The sequence below is a fragment of the Entelurus aequoreus genome, linkage group LG14 (genome assembly GCF_033978785.1).
Source record: "Entelurus aequoreus isolate RoL-2023_Sb linkage group LG14, RoL_Eaeq_v1.1, whole genome shotgun sequence".
NCBI lineage: Eukaryota > Metazoa > Chordata > Actinopteri > Syngnathiformes > Syngnathidae > Entelurus > Entelurus aequoreus.
Window position 1 is genome coordinate 44541018 of NC_084744.1, and position 17797 is coordinate 44558814.

General features: G+C 41.6%; 1 protein-coding gene across 4 annotated transcripts in view; it reads left to right on the top strand.

Moving 5' to 3' along the window:
* LOC133665405 (coiled-coil domain-containing protein 148-like) overlaps positions 1 to 17797 on the top strand; it is a 76151-nt gene that overhangs the window by 12801 nt on the left and 45553 nt on the right. For all 4 annotated transcript variants that reach the window (XM_062070693.1, XM_062070695.1, XM_062070696.1 and 1 more), the window contains 5 exons: positions 1031 to 1122; positions 1208 to 1365; positions 2863 to 2958; positions 3035 to 3213; positions 3317 to 3455. In XM_062070693.1, the coding sequence (XP_061926677.1) occupies positions 1031 to 1122; positions 1208 to 1365; positions 2863 to 2958; positions 3035 to 3213; positions 3317 to 3455 (664 nt within the window). The remainder of the gene's footprint in view (positions 1 to 1030; positions 1123 to 1207; positions 1366 to 2862; positions 2959 to 3034; positions 3214 to 3316; positions 3456 to 17797) is intronic.

The following is a 17797-nucleotide window of genomic DNA, read 5'->3' on the forward strand; positions in this document are numbered from 1 at the left end:
TTAAATTCAGTTTTTATATTATGAGAGCCTTCTAGACCCGAAATAACAACCTTTAGTCACCTTTTTCTTTTTTAATTCAATATAGTAATGCTGACTGAGGCTAAGCCAATCAGTGGCCACAATACCAAACAGCATGTTCTGATTGGTTTGGTCTCATTTTGAGAAGAATACTGTTACGGTTTGTACAGAGGAAGAAGACGGCACAGACAGCAGGGACGTCGTTTAACTCTATGTTTATTTATATCTATATAATATATATAAATAATAAATGAAGTGTGTAAATAACCCAAATATGTGTATGGTGTGCGACTATGTGTGGGAATTAAATGTTGAGCGTTACCAGTAGTGTTGAGCAAAAGGCGGAAGTCCAAAGAGGGGCAAGGATGACTCGGAGGTCCGCGAGCAGGCAGGAAGTCAGAGGCAATAGAGAGGCGTCAAAGTCCGTTTCCAGGCGGGAGGTCGAGATCCAAAAGGGGCGGCCAGAGAACCAGAGGGGAACACAGGGAGACGAGACACACAGCTCGTAACGTGGGAACAGAGGTAGGTTGCTGGAAGACGACAAGGGGGACACAAGACCAATCAACACAGAGGGGGAGAAACACAGAGAGAGAATATGCATATAGCTTGTAGAATTTTGGCTTACTGTACAGGAACAGGTAGCTATGTTCTGGCGCAGGATAGCAGGTTGCGCTGGCTTAAGAAGGCAGGTCCTCTTATCAGCGACAGGTGCGTTGATTGCTGAAGATTGAATGCAGCCGGAGTGGCGCGCGTGCCAGGCACGCTCTTGGAGGTGCGCCCAGCGCCGCGCACAGATGAATGCGCACAGACGAATGCGCACAGACGTGCACCCGTGCCGTGACAAATACTACTGCAGTATTGACATTTGAAGTTCTTTTAAACATTTTAATGCTTGAAAATCTTAAATTTAGAGCAAAAATGTTGTGCAATGTGCCCAAAAAAACAAATAAAAATCTCAGACTATGTTCTTACGAGTACTAACAATACATAAATTATGTTGTTTTATCCTTAGGGTGAAGACTGAGAATGAGTTGCACGATTTTATTGAAAATGTCAGGCCATTTGGCATAGAAGACACTGCCATCTTTTCACTTAAAGATTACGGTAAACCACAAATTTGTTGCGACTGAACATCATTCTGCCTTTTTGTAATGTCAGCCCAACATTCAAAGTCTGTTTTGTGTTTAAGAGGTGTTCCTGGAGAGGGATCGGAAAGCATTTGTAATGGGCACCGTGGAGCCACTTTATCAGCTGAAGGGCGACCTGTGCTTCAGGCTGGATCAAGAACAAGACCAAGAACGGCAGCTCAACCCCACTCCGTCAAATTTGGAACAAGTGCAACATCAGGTATTTGTTACGTAAAAGAGGCATGTGAGCACTACAGTGTGCTAGTGTATCAACCCAATAAACGCAGGTTTCAATTTAAGCTAAGGTTACTACCGTATTTTTCGGAGTATAAGACGCATCGGAGTATAAGTCGTACCTGCCGAAAATGCATAATAAAGAAGGAAAAAAAATATACAGTATATAAGTCGCACTGGAGTATAAGTTGCATTTTTGGGGGAATTTTTTTTGATAAAACCCCAAACCAAGAATAGACATTTGAAAGGCAATTTAAAATAAATAAAGAATAGTGAACAACAGGCTGAATAAGTGTACGTTACATGAGGCATAAATAACCAACTGAGAACGTGCCTGGTATGTTAACGTAACATATTATGGTAAGAGTCATTCAAATAACTATAACATATAGAACATGCTATACCTTTACCAAACAATCCGTCACTCCTAATCCCTAAATCCCATGAAATCTTATATGTCTAGTCTCTTACGTGAATGAGCTAAATAATATTATTTTATAATTTATGGCAATGTGTTAATAATTTCACACATAAGTCGCTCCTGAGTATAAGTCGCACCCCCGGCCAAACTATGAAAAAAACTGCGACTTATAGTCCGAAAAATACGGTACTCCTTAGAGTTCCCCATGAAGGCATCTGTACCGTACCCAGATGATGAAAAGTAACAAAGTTTTTTAGTATTGTTGGGCATTGTTTAAATTTGGACGATTGCAGTTCCGATTCTAGTTCCTTATTTTGTTTCCGGAACACAACGATTCTCGATTCCAATTATTTTAAGAGGCAGGGTCAAAAGTGTACTATGAATTTCTCACAAGGCTATTTTCAGGCAGTGTATAAATATCAATATTTCACACTTAAACTTGAAGTTTTTGTTGTCACAGAGGTACGCTTTCACAAAAGTTTCACTTTCGTTTTGAAGACCTGCATTTTATTTTCCACACTGGAGGATTATTGAGCGGCTCCACACGGTGTATGAGCTGCTAGACTCTGTGAAAGCTATTTCACAGAGGATCGAAAATCGGAATCAACGTTAAAAAATGTGGGTAATTCCGTAAGAATCGGAATGCAAGACCCAGGTACTATCGATGCTTGATGCCCAACCCAATATGCCACATAGTAACTTTTCAGTGACCTGCACATTGTACAGCATTTTCCAGTCAATAGACTAGCGTTCAAATCGTGCATGTTGATTAGTTGCGTTTTAAATGCAGATGGGGGTTACCACTCCTAAAAGTTGTATTTTAGATGGTTTCATAAGTGGGATCGCGCAGTATGTGGTTCATAGTTGAGACAATAACATTGATTTTTGCCGTATTGTTTTATTTGAAATTAAATGTCAAGTTTTTGAGTATGCTTTTTGTTTTATATTTGGCACTGGTGTGCGAAACCTCCTCATCCTGTATTTTTTTTTGTATCTTTATACATTTCCACCTTGCTTTGTAAAAAAACATTGCCTAAAATGAACGTATTGGTTTAATAACAGGTCAATTTTGTGAAAGACCAGCAAGATATTATAACTGCGAAACTTCAAGAGGAGTACTGTGACTTAGAAGAGGAAATCACAGGCCTGGGTTTAGAGGTACTTTTCTCAATTGTCACCACCCATGTTCTCATGACTTGCTACAAGTGTCCAACATCATCACTGTCCCCTGCAGAAATTTATGCCAAATTTCGATAATTTGGTCAATAAAGACAACATCCCGACTGAAGTTTTGGAATCAGACTGTCCTTATCCTGAGCTAAAGGAGTCTTTAATCCAGGCCTTCCATTCATTGTCAGAAATATACCACAGTCGGCTAAATAGTCTTCAAGAACACCTGAAAAAAACGGACAGGTATGATGGACATGTTTTTTTAACGAAAATCTAAGTGCATATTGATGTGATGTGTGTTCCAGTGACTATTTTCATTACGGTCTATGGCTTGTACCTTTTCCAGATTTTGTGGTTGGTGTCCGGATGACCACCTACGCTTCCATTTCACCTTATCCCAGTACACTCAAGAAATCCCCAACAACCGGGCACTGTGCATTCATATGCTTCAAAAACTCTTCCCGGAGAAAACAAAACATGACCTGGTCAGTACTTAATTATACAACGTAATTAATTTCATTGCAGAGAGAAACAAGGATTAGTAGAACAGCGGTTTCAAGGTGTAAGGTGAGTCTCCCAAGAAGTCTTGAGGGGACAAAAATAGAAACCAAAAGGATTTTCTGAGAGAGTTTTTGGAGAATAGGGGAGACTGGGCCGTGTTATGTTCTCTGAAGGGAGGCTGGTATATTATTATTTCATGCATACTACACAGCCTTAATATTTGGTACACTTGCATAATCTAATGGGGAAAAAAAGATGTTTTGATTTTTTAGCTGCATGACACATGGCAAAATATTAGAAACACAGTTTCTTCAAAAAATCACAATAATAAACACACACTCACATTAAATCCTCTCGGACAGTGTTAACTTTACAAAGGAATCATTTTTAAAGACGGGGTATAAATAACATCTCATTACATTAAGCAGGCGCACTTAATATTGTGGTCAGTGAGTGTGTTTTAAAATGTACATTTATCCCTGCATGCTGCAGGATGTCACAGGGTAGTGCACACGTTGCTTACATCACTGCTTTAGCATCGCCATGACAACGGTCAGCACCTTCTCTCCTCCCTCACCCACACCCAGAGACCTCCTCACGTCACACTGAGCTGGGTGCTACATTTAAAGCTGTGATCATTAAGCCTGAGGAAAGCTGCGGGGGAATGAAATTACATTTACCCTGTTGAAAGTAAACCCAAATTTGACTGTATTAGCTGTTTTTAGCTATAAATCATTGTGTAAATGGCTTGCATATAGAAGAGTCAATCTATGGCTCACAAATGTAAACATTATTTTACCTGCCCCTTAAATGAGGGTCCTGTAGCTGCAGTGAACTCAGAGCAATTTGAAATACTTGACAAAAATGAGCCCAGAACAAGTGGAATATTTTCAAATAGAATGCTCTGTTCAAATGAAATGAAAAATGATCGGTTAACACATCTTGAGGTAATTAAAACTGTGCTGTCAATCAAAATATCTCAATTGAATTAATATGCTAATGATTGAGCTGTCGACTGGTACCTAGTAGGGTTGTACGGTATACCGGTATTAGTATAGTACCGCGATACTAATGAATCATATTCGGTATGATACCGCCTCTGAAAAGTACCGGTGGATCTACACCTAACCTCCACTGTAATGATACCAAGTACAGTAGCGTATCTAGTCGATACTACTATGATTACGTCAATATTTTTTGGCATCACAACATCTTTCGTTTTTTTTTTAATCTATATTATGTTTATGAACTCAGGACATATGTCCCTGGACACATGACGACTTTGAATATGACCAATGTATGATCCTGCATGTATGATCCGTTAACTACTTGGTATTGGATCGATACCCAAATTTGTGGTATCATCCAAAACTAATGTAAAGTATCAAACAACAGAAGAATAAGTGATTGATACATTTTAACAGAAGTGTAGATAGAACATGTTAAAAGAGAAAGTAAGCAGATATTAACAGTAAATGAACAAGTAGATTAATAATTCATTTTCTACCACGTGTCCTTAATAATGTTGACAAAATAATAGAATGGAAAATGACACAATATGTTACTGCATATGTCAGCAGCTAAATTAGGAGCCTTTGTTTGCTTACTTACTACTAAAAGACAAGTTGTCTTGTATGTTCACTATTTTATTTAAGGACAAACTTGCAATAATAAACATGTTTAATGTACCCTAAGATTTTTTGTTAAAATAAAGCCAATAATGCAATTTTTTGTGGTCCTTTATTTAGAAAATATTGAAAAGTATCGAAATAATTTTGGTACTGGTACCAAAATAATGGTATCGGGACAACACTAGTACGCAGCCTTCCGCCCGAATGCAGCTGGAATAGGCTCCAGCACCCCCGTCACCCAAGAAGGACAAGCGGTAGCAAACAGATGGATGGAACATTTGACAGACTGAAAGCATGACTTTTTAGCTCATCCTCACATCTAAATGATGTCGAAGGTGAGTGGAGCTCTTCTTTTGCCCGATTGGACTCGCCATGATCCATTATCTTCAAACGCTCTTAGTTGTGCCCTCATGACAGAGCACTGGCAGGGTCTCAGAGTAATTCTCTCATAATGTTCCATGTCGGGAGTGAAACTAACCGTCTTGTCTGAGTGTATCAGGGGAGCCATTTTATAAGCCCTGGTCGTATGGTCACTATTCATAGAGACACAGAATGAATGTTGGTGCAGTTTGAGTGAGGTATCACTTTATAAATGAGCAACATTGTTGTGGTGGACACATTCATACGTTTTTGATAGACGGTGTGCCCCTGTTAGTCAGCAGGTTCATCATCCTCCTTGAAGAAATTAATACCTCTCCCCTCAGGAAAAGTGGTACTGCTATTTAGCTATGATTACCTTTATGAATTGGCGCAGTTGGTTTTGGGTCATGTGAGAATGATTCAGTTTCTACTGATGGCAGATAGCTGTGTTACATCATAGCAAACATTGTATCTTTGAACCGCATACGTTTAAAAAATAGGTCTCCTGAGACATCGGGTGTCAGAAAGGGGATTATACCCATTAAGCCGTACATAGCTCATTGTTGGGACACTCCATAACGATCATTTAATGCCTTCTTAAGTTTATTTATTTGTCTATTCATAGGTAAGACCAGCAAGATTATTGATCAATAACGTTCTGCAGTTTAATTAAACTCTTAAAGGGGACCGAAGATAAATGTTGTTGTTGTTGTTGTTACAATGTTGGACACAACAAAAAACAATGTTAAAGTAAAAAAATGACAGAGTCAAATCATAAGGTTCACGCATTTTGGTATGAGCTTGAAGTTTTGGATGCCTCTGTTTGCGGGGTTTTGCAGTTTGGCTACCTCGTAACATCCCAGCATTGATTGATTGATTGAAACTTTTATTAGTAGATTGCAAAGGAAGAGAATACATTATATGAAACAGTACAGTTTACACAGTACAGTACATATTCCGTACAATTGACCACTAAATGGTAACACCCGAATGAGTTTATCAACTTGTTTTAGTCGGGTTCCACGTTAAGCAATTCATGGTAGCAAGGTAGATTATTTGGACTTTAAGTAAACATGAGACATTAAGGAGATTCTCCACTTTTGCTTATAATTGAGAGGAAACAAAAACAGGCAACAAAGTATTAATTTCATCTAATCTTGGCATCTTATTATAACAACGTGCAACTTGCAGTGACATTAATGCAGATAAAAGCAGCTGTTTTTATGCAGAGTCTGAATCGATCGCCGAGTACGCAGGGTATCCCTAATTTTGTGACCGGGTGAATCTATATACTGTAGGGAAGGGATTTATATGGCCCCATTCCTGGGTGGATCTTGCAATGCGGTCAGCTGAAGCTGATGGAAAGTGCCACTCTACATAGCAAGTAAAGCTGTGGTCAAAGTTGGAATTGCCACAAAACACATTTTAAGATACCCATATTCAACACTTTACTGCCGTCTGGCAATTCCCCTTGTTTCATGTGTCAGGTAAACCGCAACGAATGAGGCCATATGAATCCCCTTCCTACTGTAATTTTTATGAAGTTTATTTTTGACCATGCCTGGGGAAAAGAATTGCGGTGACAACCTCAAGACATATTTAAGAGTGAACATTTTCAAAAGATACATTATTGTACTTTTGGAGAGGGTGGGGCGTGGTGTAATTAGCAATCTGGGAACACCCAGATTTTACAGACAGAGATTCAAATAACGTGTTATAAAAGATATTGTGGAGCAACTTTAAAGGCCTACTGAAATGATTTTTTTAAATTTAAACGGGGATAGCAGATCCATTCTATGTGTCATACTTGATCATTTCGCGATATTGCCATATTTTTGCTAAAAGGATTTAGTAGAGAACATCGAGGATAAAGTTGCAACTTTTGGTTGCTGATAAAAAAAAAAGCCTTGCCTGTACGGGAAGTAGCGTGACGTCAACGGTTGAAAGGCTCCTCACATTTCCCCATTGTTTACAACAGCAGCTAGAGCGATTCGGACCGAGAGAAAACGACGATTACCCCATTAATTTGAGCGAGGATGAAAGATTTGTGGATGAGGAACGTTAAAGTGAAGGACTAGAATGCAGTGCAAGACCTATCTTTTTTCGCTCTGACCGTAACTTAGGTACAAGCTGGCTCATTGGATTCCACACTCTCTCCTTTTTCTATTGTGGATCACGGATTTGTATTTTAAACCACCTCAGATACTATATGCTCTTGAAAATGAGAGTCGAGAATGCGAAATGGACATTCACAGTGACTTTTATCTCCACGACAATACATCGGCGAAACACTTTAGCTAAGGAGCTAACGTGATAGCATCGTGCTTAACTGCATATAGAAACAAAATAAATAAACCCCTCGACTGGAAGGAGAGATAGAAAATCAACAATACTATTAAACCATGGACCTGTAACTACACGGTTAATGCTTTCCAGCCTGGCGAAGGTTAACAATGCTGTTGCTAACGACGCTATTGAAGCTAACTTAGCAACCGGACCTCACAGAGCTATGCTAAAAACATTAGCTATCCACCTACGCCAGCCAGCCCTCATCTGCTCATCAACACCCGTGCTCACCTGCGTTCCAGCGATCGACGGTGCGACGAAGGACTTCACCCGATCACAGATGCGGTCGGCGGCCCGGAGACGGAGGAAGTTAAGGTGAGTTCGGCGGCTAGCGCGTCTGCTATCCACCTCAAAGTCCTCCTGGTTGTGTTGCTGTAGTCCGCCGCTAATACACCGATCCCACCTACAACTTTCTTCTTTGCAGTCTTCATTGTTCATTAAACAAATTGCAAAAGATTCACCAACACAGATGTCCAGAATACTGTGGAATTTTGAGATGAAAACAGAGTTTTTTGTATAGGATTCAATGTGACCGCATACTTCCGTTTCAACGATTGACGTCACACGCATACATCATCATACATAGACTATTTCAACCGGAAGTTTAGCGGGTAATTTAAAATTGCACTTTATAAGTTAACCCGGCCGTATTGGCATGTGTTGCAATGTTAAGATTTTATCATTGATATATAAACTATCAGACTGCGTGGTCGGTAGTAGTGGGTTTTGTTGCGTTTGACCAGATGTTCCTCCAAGTGGGATGTAAAACGCTGGTCAGTCCCAAGTTTCTTAATGACATATCAACTGAACTCAAACGTACCACCAAGCACAGAATAGGTATTTTGTAATTTTATTGTCAAAGCTTTGGCAATAATGAGACCAGCCTCGAACAACACATACAAATGCGCAGCCCAAGTTGATCTGGCCTTCCACAGCCAAAAGCAACTCTTTTCACCCAAAGAAAGCCCCCATTTCCCCTCCCCCCTCCTCCCAACACTGATAAGAAGAGAGACTTGGGGGTTGTGTTCACATTCCTGATGGTTTACGACCCTATCTAACCAGGCAATCTGAAGACAAAGAGAAACTAGTATACAGAGTAAAAGAAAGGGAAAAAATGAGCTGATTCAAACCTGATTATGAATAAAGAAATAGCTCTTAAACATATGCATTATCCACAATCCCCCTTCAGATCTTATCCAAAAGATCTCTCCTACGAGAGCAACACCTCTAAAGCACGCCCCACATTAAAGTAGGTGCTGTAGTTTTCGAGCAAGCTATCGATAAACAATCAAACCATAGTTACATGGGAGAGAGAAGGAGGGAGTCAACGTCAATGTCGTCATTGTCAGGGAAGGAACCTAACGGTCCCTGAAAGTCACCACTATGCTTGACCCCCTTCAGTGACATAGCAAGCCCAGAACCAGGGTGGGGTTGACCTTTGACAGCTCTAACAATGATGCGGGTGCATAGAGACCTAGCACAAGGGGCAATAAAGCATCCGCATGAGGTTATGACGGCCAAGAAAACTCCAATGGAGACCAGGGCCGACTTAATTAGGTCAGACCACCTGCCAAAGGTGTTATGAAGCCAATCTTTAAAGGGGTCAGAGACACCGGAAACTTCAGTAAGTTCTTAGGCTCTGAGGCCTTCTAAGGCGCTCTGGACCGAGCCAACGGGGGCAGCATTGTTAGGAAGGAAGGTACAGCATTGGTCACCAAACATTGCACACACACACCTTCTTCCTTGGCTAGGATGCGGTCAAGGGCTATGCGGTTCTGGATGGCCATGAGGGAGGTCGGGGCAAGTTGTTCAGCAAGTCCCTCAACGGCGTCACGAGTCAGGTTGGTCAGTCTCAACAGATTATAAAAAACATAGTTAATGCGTTCTACATTTTTAGTAGCAGTCACAGGGAAAATAGCACCAATGATAGGAAGGTTCTCGAAACCTGCACAGGATTCACACCACAATTTGTGTTGTGAGGGGACCCCTCTTGGTTGTCCAATTGCATCAAAGTAAACACCATCAGGGTTTCTCATCAGATCAAAGGAGCCCTTTACACTCCTTCGAGATAAAACATAGCGGCGTCGGCGAGAAGTTAGAGAGGCCGCTGAGACAGGAGTTACAAGGGGAGTTAATTTGGTACCCACTAGGGTGAGTGGGGTCACCAGTCTAACCATAGCACAAAGCCCTACGGATAACTTTGGGATTCTAATGTACAATCTGTGCTCCCCACAATACCAGAATAAGTCAGCTCGTGCCCAAGGGCCTATCCTTGAGCCATCTATCAGTGTGGTGCACCAGGAAGGGTTAATGTCACCCAATTTGTTGGGGGACGAAGAGGGTCCTTTGAATTGAAAACACGTGTAATTCAGCTTTTGGGCCACAAATGGAAGAAGTCGGGTGGAATTGTCAACAGGAGGGTACACACTAGCCAACAAATCGCACCCTGGTGGCGTGGGTTCAGAGAACAAGGAAATAAGACAGTTTGAGCCATTTATGTCAGTCAACTTAAAAGGAGCGGGGTAAGTGTGGGGAAAAGGACGTCCAGCGGAACAAGCAACACAGTCACCCAGGTTTTGGCATCCACCTGAGCCACAGGTTTACCTGTACCCGCTCCTAAGGTCAAAGTTACCAGGCCTTCGGTGGTGATGTCATTAGCACGCACAGATGTGAGAGCCTTTGAAACACCACCAAGGTGGGGTGGTACTTTAGGTGCTACAGAGGGGGCAAAGGTAGTTAATGCCCTCTCAAGGATATTAATTTTAATAATCCCTTTAGGGTCCGTACCAGCCTGTTCAACCCCCAAACCAACATAAAAGGGACTTGGCACAACTTACCAGAGTATGTTGTCTGCATCCGACACCAATGGTTCAGGGTTGAGTCGTAACAAATATAGAGGTTATTACCACGGTAATAGCTATTGTGTCCCCCGTAATTAATCACACTGCATAGGTCAAAAAATAAGTCTTGCTATCCTCTTTGACCCAGTCTATTTAAAGTCCGCTGTTTGTTCTTAGACACTTGTCAGTCACTGTCGTCAGGAAGGAAGAACTGAGACACAAAGACAGTAGAACACGCCCAAGCACCAGTCCGTCAGGGAACACTACCGGGTGTGACATCCTGCTTTTCGTCTATCAAAATCAGAGTAATTCAGGTAACGAAACGGGGATAAACATCAAACTTTTCACTTAATATAACGACACAGATAGTTATGCTGAAAACAAGCAAGAGAAATTGGATAACTTCGAGTATAAAGGCTGGTCTCAAATAAGGATATACAATATAGAAGTTAAAAAGAGTAATATAGGTACAAAATCTCTCTCTCAGCGTCGTCTTCTGGGCTGTAGGATTATGTGTGTGTAATTAAAGCCTCGCTCTTCTATGACACTAAAAATGAGTCGTTTTCTGCTCCCGTTCTTCTTCAGCTGCCTCAGGCTCAAAAGGCGCTGCTGGGGGTCGAGTGGGGCAGATGTAGTGGCGATGTCAGCAATGACATCCGCTGGTAATCTGTCAGGTTCTTCAGCAGGAGTGTAGAGGGAGAGGTGGTACCAGGTGTCCCCTTTTCCAGCTAGTCGAAGGGCGTGAGACGTCCGTTCCACGACCTTGAAGGGACCACCTGGGCTCCGTCCACTTGCGTTTGATGACCTTGATCTTGACCCTCTCAGCGGCCGGAAGGGAATCTGGAGTGGCGGGCTGTCATCCTCGTATCTGTACAGAAGAACTGGCACACAAATTCTGCATTTTTTTTGTGTAAAATACCATTTTGGTTTTACGCTGAGTCCTCCTTCCATGGCGGCTGCTGGTCCTGTGAATGGCTGACCTGTATGCAGCTCATAGGGTGAAAAAACTCAAAGGGCGGTAAAACAGTTTTATTCACGGACCTTCGAATGATCATTAACGCTAATTGCAACATGTCAATCCAATTAAATTTGGTCTGTGCACAGATTTTAGCCAATTAGTTTTTAATGTTCTGGTCCATCCTTTCAACCTTACCTTGGGACTCAGGATGGTACCCCAAACCTGTGTTCTAGTCCGAAAGCCTTTTCGACCAAGGCTAAGTGAGGTTTTTTGTTTTTTTTTTAAATGGTTGCCGTTGTCTGACCTAATCTTTTTGGGGAAACCATGTCGGGGTACTAGGTCATTCACAAGTCATTTAATTACTGATGTTGCATCCTCTTTTGAGGCTGTTGTTGCTTCCGGCCAACCACTGTGATTGTCAACACAAGTCAGTACGTACCTTTCCCTTGTACCGTATTGATCATATCAGTGAAATCAAAGACTATACATGATTCACCCTGACCTCCTCCATATTCTAAATTTGATCTACTAAACTACTATCGATGTGTAAAATCGTTATTTTCAAATTAAAATTAGTTATAACTTCTTACCCACGGTAAAAACGTTAAAACTATGGAATGTGTCAGAGTCGGATGATTGTCGATTTTGTTCCAAGGAGTCTGTATCCACCCTCACTCACCCCCTTCTGTTTCTGAAAAAAAAAGACTCTGTTAGTCATACTATCACTTTCAGAAACATCTAAGAAAAAGGTCAGCTAATAGTCAAGTAGCGGAGGACAGGTCATGTTTGAGGTCAATGATAGTCTCTTTAGCCTCTGTGGTCCACTGGGGGGTGTTGTTAGGGTAGGGGACCCCTTAGCAATATCACAAATAACTCAAACTCCACTAAATATGCTTATATTTTATATTGTCACAAATACTAGAAAAATACTACCCGGATGGCGGATGCTTTATCAATAGTATTTTGAAATTTTACCACACCTGGTGGCCTCAATAATTCATTAAGTCAAGCTCATGTTGTAGAAATTTGAATGATGCGGACACGTTTGTTACTGAATACTTTCTATCAGACTTCTGCCATGGCAACTTTGTGTAGCTGCTAGCTCCTCGTAGCCTACAGGTGTCTAAAGTGCAGCCCATAGTTATGTGTTTAACACAACTATGTGCTAAACCTAAACAATTGAAAATGTGGTATTTGGGTGTCGGTGTAATGTTTGGCAGCTACGCCGTGTCTTATCATTGCACCTAAGTTCTCTGGTTTTGTAGGCGAGACAGAGAGCAAGGGAACAATGTGGGACATCAATTGTGTCCATCTTATATCATGCTAGCTGTTGCAAAGATAGGTCAACATGAGCAACCACACCATGAGTTCCAACATATATAAATATACAAAGGAGTCAAAGGTCTCCTGGTATGAGTGTCTAACTGGTGATCATAACATATGGCGAGTCGGGTGGCAGAACACACGGAAGCATCTCAGCCAGTCAGGGTTTTCACTGTTAGAGCAGTTGGATGTCAGCCATTCCTGTTGTTTCAGGCTGTGGTAGGAGCCTTGGTAGTGGTGTCGCAGCTTGGTGGTTAAGCCGTCAGGTAACACCAGGAATGTTCCTTCTGTGCGATTTGAATGTCAGGGTACAGTCTGTAAAGGAGGTCCAGCAATCTGAACCGGAAGTGGTTTGGTGACAGGTAACCTTGTGACCCCAGCGAAGCCTTCGACCTTTAAAGAGGAAGCACACAGTTTCTTTGGTACCTCTGCATTCAGAATCGAATGGGTGGCGCCAGTGTCAATCACGAACTGATAACATTGTCGTTGACACTCATGTCCAGCAGGGGGCCAGTCTGTATCTCCTGCTGGGGCTCCTGCGGTGGGCGTCCTTTGCCACGCTTTTGTGTTCGTTTGTTGGCACTACGGAACCTTTCCCGTTCGAAAATGTTCACGACTCCAGTGACCAGGCTGGTCACAGCCGAAACAGTTTCCACCCCGGACTGGCTTTGAAGCATCGTGTTGTCCACCACCCGAGTCCAACCGTCTGGTCGCACGTCTGTTGAGGATTCTTTCCTCCACCTGTTGGAACTCAAAAGCAAGGTCACCCACTGCTGAATATATCCTAGCTGATCTTTGACCTTTTGGTTCTTTTAACCTTTTATTTTCAGCGATCTGTAAATTAAGGAGTTGCTTCCTTGCTGCTCTGTCATTAGCCTTATCATCCTCATCTTGAGGAAAGAGACTGCGCATAGCAGTAGCTATGTTTGTAACGTATGGTGTTATCGGTGAGGTCGAAGATTCAGCCATTAATCCTACTTGTTGTTCTGTATTTTTGCCATCTTGTGTGGAAACACAACGATACAAAATGCTTCTAAAGTCTCCTATTGATTTCTTCCCATTTCACTCAAACAACTAAACAAACAAACAAATAAACAAACTTGCAGCTAACCACAATCAACAGCATACCATTTACGAATACCTTCATTTGTCACTTTCTCATCTTTTCTTCACTTTCGTTTTCCTTTACAAACAACATCCTGTATCCATCTCTTCCTTACACTTCACACAATGTTTCTATTTTCTGTTCTCCTAGAAACCATTCACATAACGTAAGGTTATAAACATCCTTTTCCCATATTTTCTCAAACCATCCTCTTCTCCCTCAATCTTCCTTCACCTGCTCTCTTTTTCTCTCTCTCTCCTTCTCACTGGAGTAGGAGGCGGTGGCCTAGTCAGAGTCTGGGCGGGTCGTTTGAATTGTCTTGCGCATGCGCGGCAGGCAAAACACCAATCAGTCTAGTCTGTCCTATTTGTCTCATTAATCATCGGTTCTTTTGCTGCATTTCGTTTTTCCACGTAATCCCCGTTTACTTTTATCATACGCTAAACTCTTAAATTCTCGAGCACCAACCCTGCTCTTTTTTTCTCTTGACCATTTTCACCAGCGCGCGCACACACACACACATGCACGTGTAAGCACACACGCACACACAAGCAAGTGCCTACAGCCCTACGCACACACACCCACGCACACGTAAGCACTCTCTCTGCGTTTCACTTTACCATAAAACTTCCAGTTACTTTTTTATTTTATTTTTTATTTTACCAGACGTTTGAGTTCACAACTTTTCGAGTATTGTAAACTCCCTCTTAACCCTTTCAAGGAACGTTCTCTTTTCTTTTCTTTTTTTCTTTTTTTTTTTTTTTTTTTTTTTTTTTTTTTTTTTTTTTTTTTTTTTTTTTTTTTTAAACTTTACCTGCTAATTCCATTGTCGACAACAGTGCATTCAATGGATTATTAAACAGTAATGATTCATCACATTTTCCCCAGCCGTCATCACATTCTTTTCTGTCACACTCCTTGGCCATTGTGTCTATTTTTCCTTAATTTTAGCGCACACTAAAGTGTCGCCGGGACCTCACAACCGGGGAATCTTTATTGTATTTATTACAAATGGCCTCCAGCCGTGGAATTTATCATATGGTACAGAAGGGCCTCCTCCCGTACGTTTCTTAATTTTAACGCACACGTTAATGCCGTAGGGAACTCGCAACCAGGGAGTATTTATTGTATTTTACAAATGGCCTCCGACCCATCCTTAATTTGTGTGCACATAAAAATGTCAACAGGGATCTCACAACCGGGGAGTATTTACTGTACCATATGATGGGCATCCAACCCGTTACTCTTTTAGGCGGCGACCAACTACCCAGGGTGAGCCACACCCAACTATTAGTTCACTCGTCAATGAAACTGCCCGTCACGGTAATCGAGACACAATGACGTGAGTTGACCACTTATTTACAATTTTAATGCAATGGCAGGCTCTGCAAAAATGCAATCAATCTATCAAAATCACCATTCTGTGTCTGGGGTACAAAGCAGTGTTTAACTTACAGACTTCTGGGCAGACTCCTAATGCAGATTTTATCTAAAAAGAAAGGTTCTGCTTACCTTGAATTATGTTTTGGCCATGTGAGTCTGTCCAGAAGATTGCAAGAGAAGGTCCAATTGTCAGCGTGTCATCCCGGACGAGCCCCCAAATTGTTGCGTTTGACCAGATGTTCCTCCAAGTGGGATGTAAAACGCTGGTCAGTCCCAAGTTTCTTAATGACATATCAACTGAACTCAAACGTACCACCAAGCACAGAATAGGTATTTTGTAATTTTATTGTCAAAGCTTTGGCAATAATGAGACCAGCCTCGAACAACACATACAAATGCGCAGCCCAAGTTGATCTGGCCTTCCACAGCCAAAAGCAACTCTTTTCACCCAAAGAAAGCCCCCATTTCCCCTCCCCCCTCCTCCCAACACTGATAAGAAGAGAGACTTGGGGGTTGTGTTCACATTCCTGATGGTTTACGACCCTATCTAACCAGGCAATCTGAAGACAAAGAGAAACTAGTATACAGAGTAAAAGAAAGGGAAAAAATGAGCTGATTCAAACCTGATTATGAATAAAGAAATAGCTCTTAAACATATGCATTATCCACAGTTTCAGTAGGCCTTTAACAACAAAGCATATCCAATACATATTATCTAGACCACTGGTTCTCAAACTTTTTTCCACCAAGTACCACCTCAGAAAACACTTGGCTCTCCAAGTACCACCGTAATGACCAACATTAAAATACAGTAGCTTAGTAGGCCTAAATATTCAATAAAAACAAGAGAGGTTTTATTTAACATGCATGTACCACTAATGGTAGACGTACCAAAGTCTGAGTGATCTTGACCATAAGGAAATGTTAAATGTAGATTAAAATTATCGCAGGTCCCCTTTAAGTAAGTACAGAAAAGTTCAGTGTCAAAAAAACAAAACGTTCTAGTCAATTGATGAGAAAAAACATGCCTGGCGGCTGTGAAAAGCTTTGTTTGTGATTAGATAATTGGACTGTGAGCAGTCCCTACAAGGGATCTAACCTTGTTTTAGTAGCCTTGAATAAGACATTTCATACAAAACAAAACAGTGATGTGCACATTCTAAATCCTGTGCAGAAGCAGTTTAATGGCAGTATCTAGTACACCCAGTAATTTGTCGTGGTTTGACAGATTAGTCCATGAAGGCAGGACTTAAAGTTTTAGGGGAATTTTGGATCTTAAGGAAGCTGTTGTCTGGATAGGTTGATTGACAAAACTAAATTGACCCTAGTGCAGGGGTCGGGAACCTTTTTGGCTGAGAGAGCCATGAAAGCCAAATATTTTAAAATGTATTTCCGTGAGAGCCATATACTATTTTTTAACATAGAATACAACTAAATGCGTGCATTTTTAAGTAAGACCAACATTTTTGGAGTATAATAAGTATCTTCTTTCTTTTTATTAACATTGTTATTCTGAAGCTAACCAATAATTAAAAAAAATACTTCTTACCATTAATGCGACTTCTTGAACAGGTGCGCTAGAAAACGGATGGATGGATTAGAATGCATAAGAATGTTTTATATTTTGAACGTTATTTTTAACACTGTGATTACTAGCGGAATTATTCATTAATTATCGTGTTAAGCAATGTCAGCTAAGATTTATCTGAGAGCCAGATGCAGTCATCAAAAGAGCCACATCTAGCTCCAGAGCCACAGGTTCCCTACCCCTGCCCTAGTGTGTGAATGTTGTCCGTCTATGTGTGTTGGCCCTGCGATGAGGTGGCGACTTGTCCAGGGTGTACCCCGACTTCCGCCCGAGTGCAGCTGGGATAGTCTCCAGCGTCCCCCACGACCCCGAGAGGGTAGAAAATGGATGGATTGATGGATGGATGGATGGATGGATGGATGGACGGTCAAAAATGTTCAACTTTCATGTTGTCTGGAATGGAGCATAACAAGTAGATAAACACATATGTTAAGTTAAATTTAAAGTACCAATGATTGTCACACACACACTAGGTGTGGCGAAATTATTCTCTGCATTTGACCCATCACCCTTGATCACCCCCTGGGAGGTGAGGGGAGCAGTGGGCAACAGCGGTGGCCGCACCCGGGAATCATTTCTGATGATTTAACCCCCAATTCCAACCCTTGACCCATTACCTCCCAAGCAGGGAGGTAATGGGTCCCATTTTTATAGTCTTTGGTATGACTCGGCTGGGGTTTGAACTCACTGCTAGTCTAATTGAACATTTTTGGCCAGAATGCATGCATGCATGCTTGGTCCGTGTCAAACCCCAATATCATAGTGATAGTGAGTGAGAGAGTGGCATAAAAA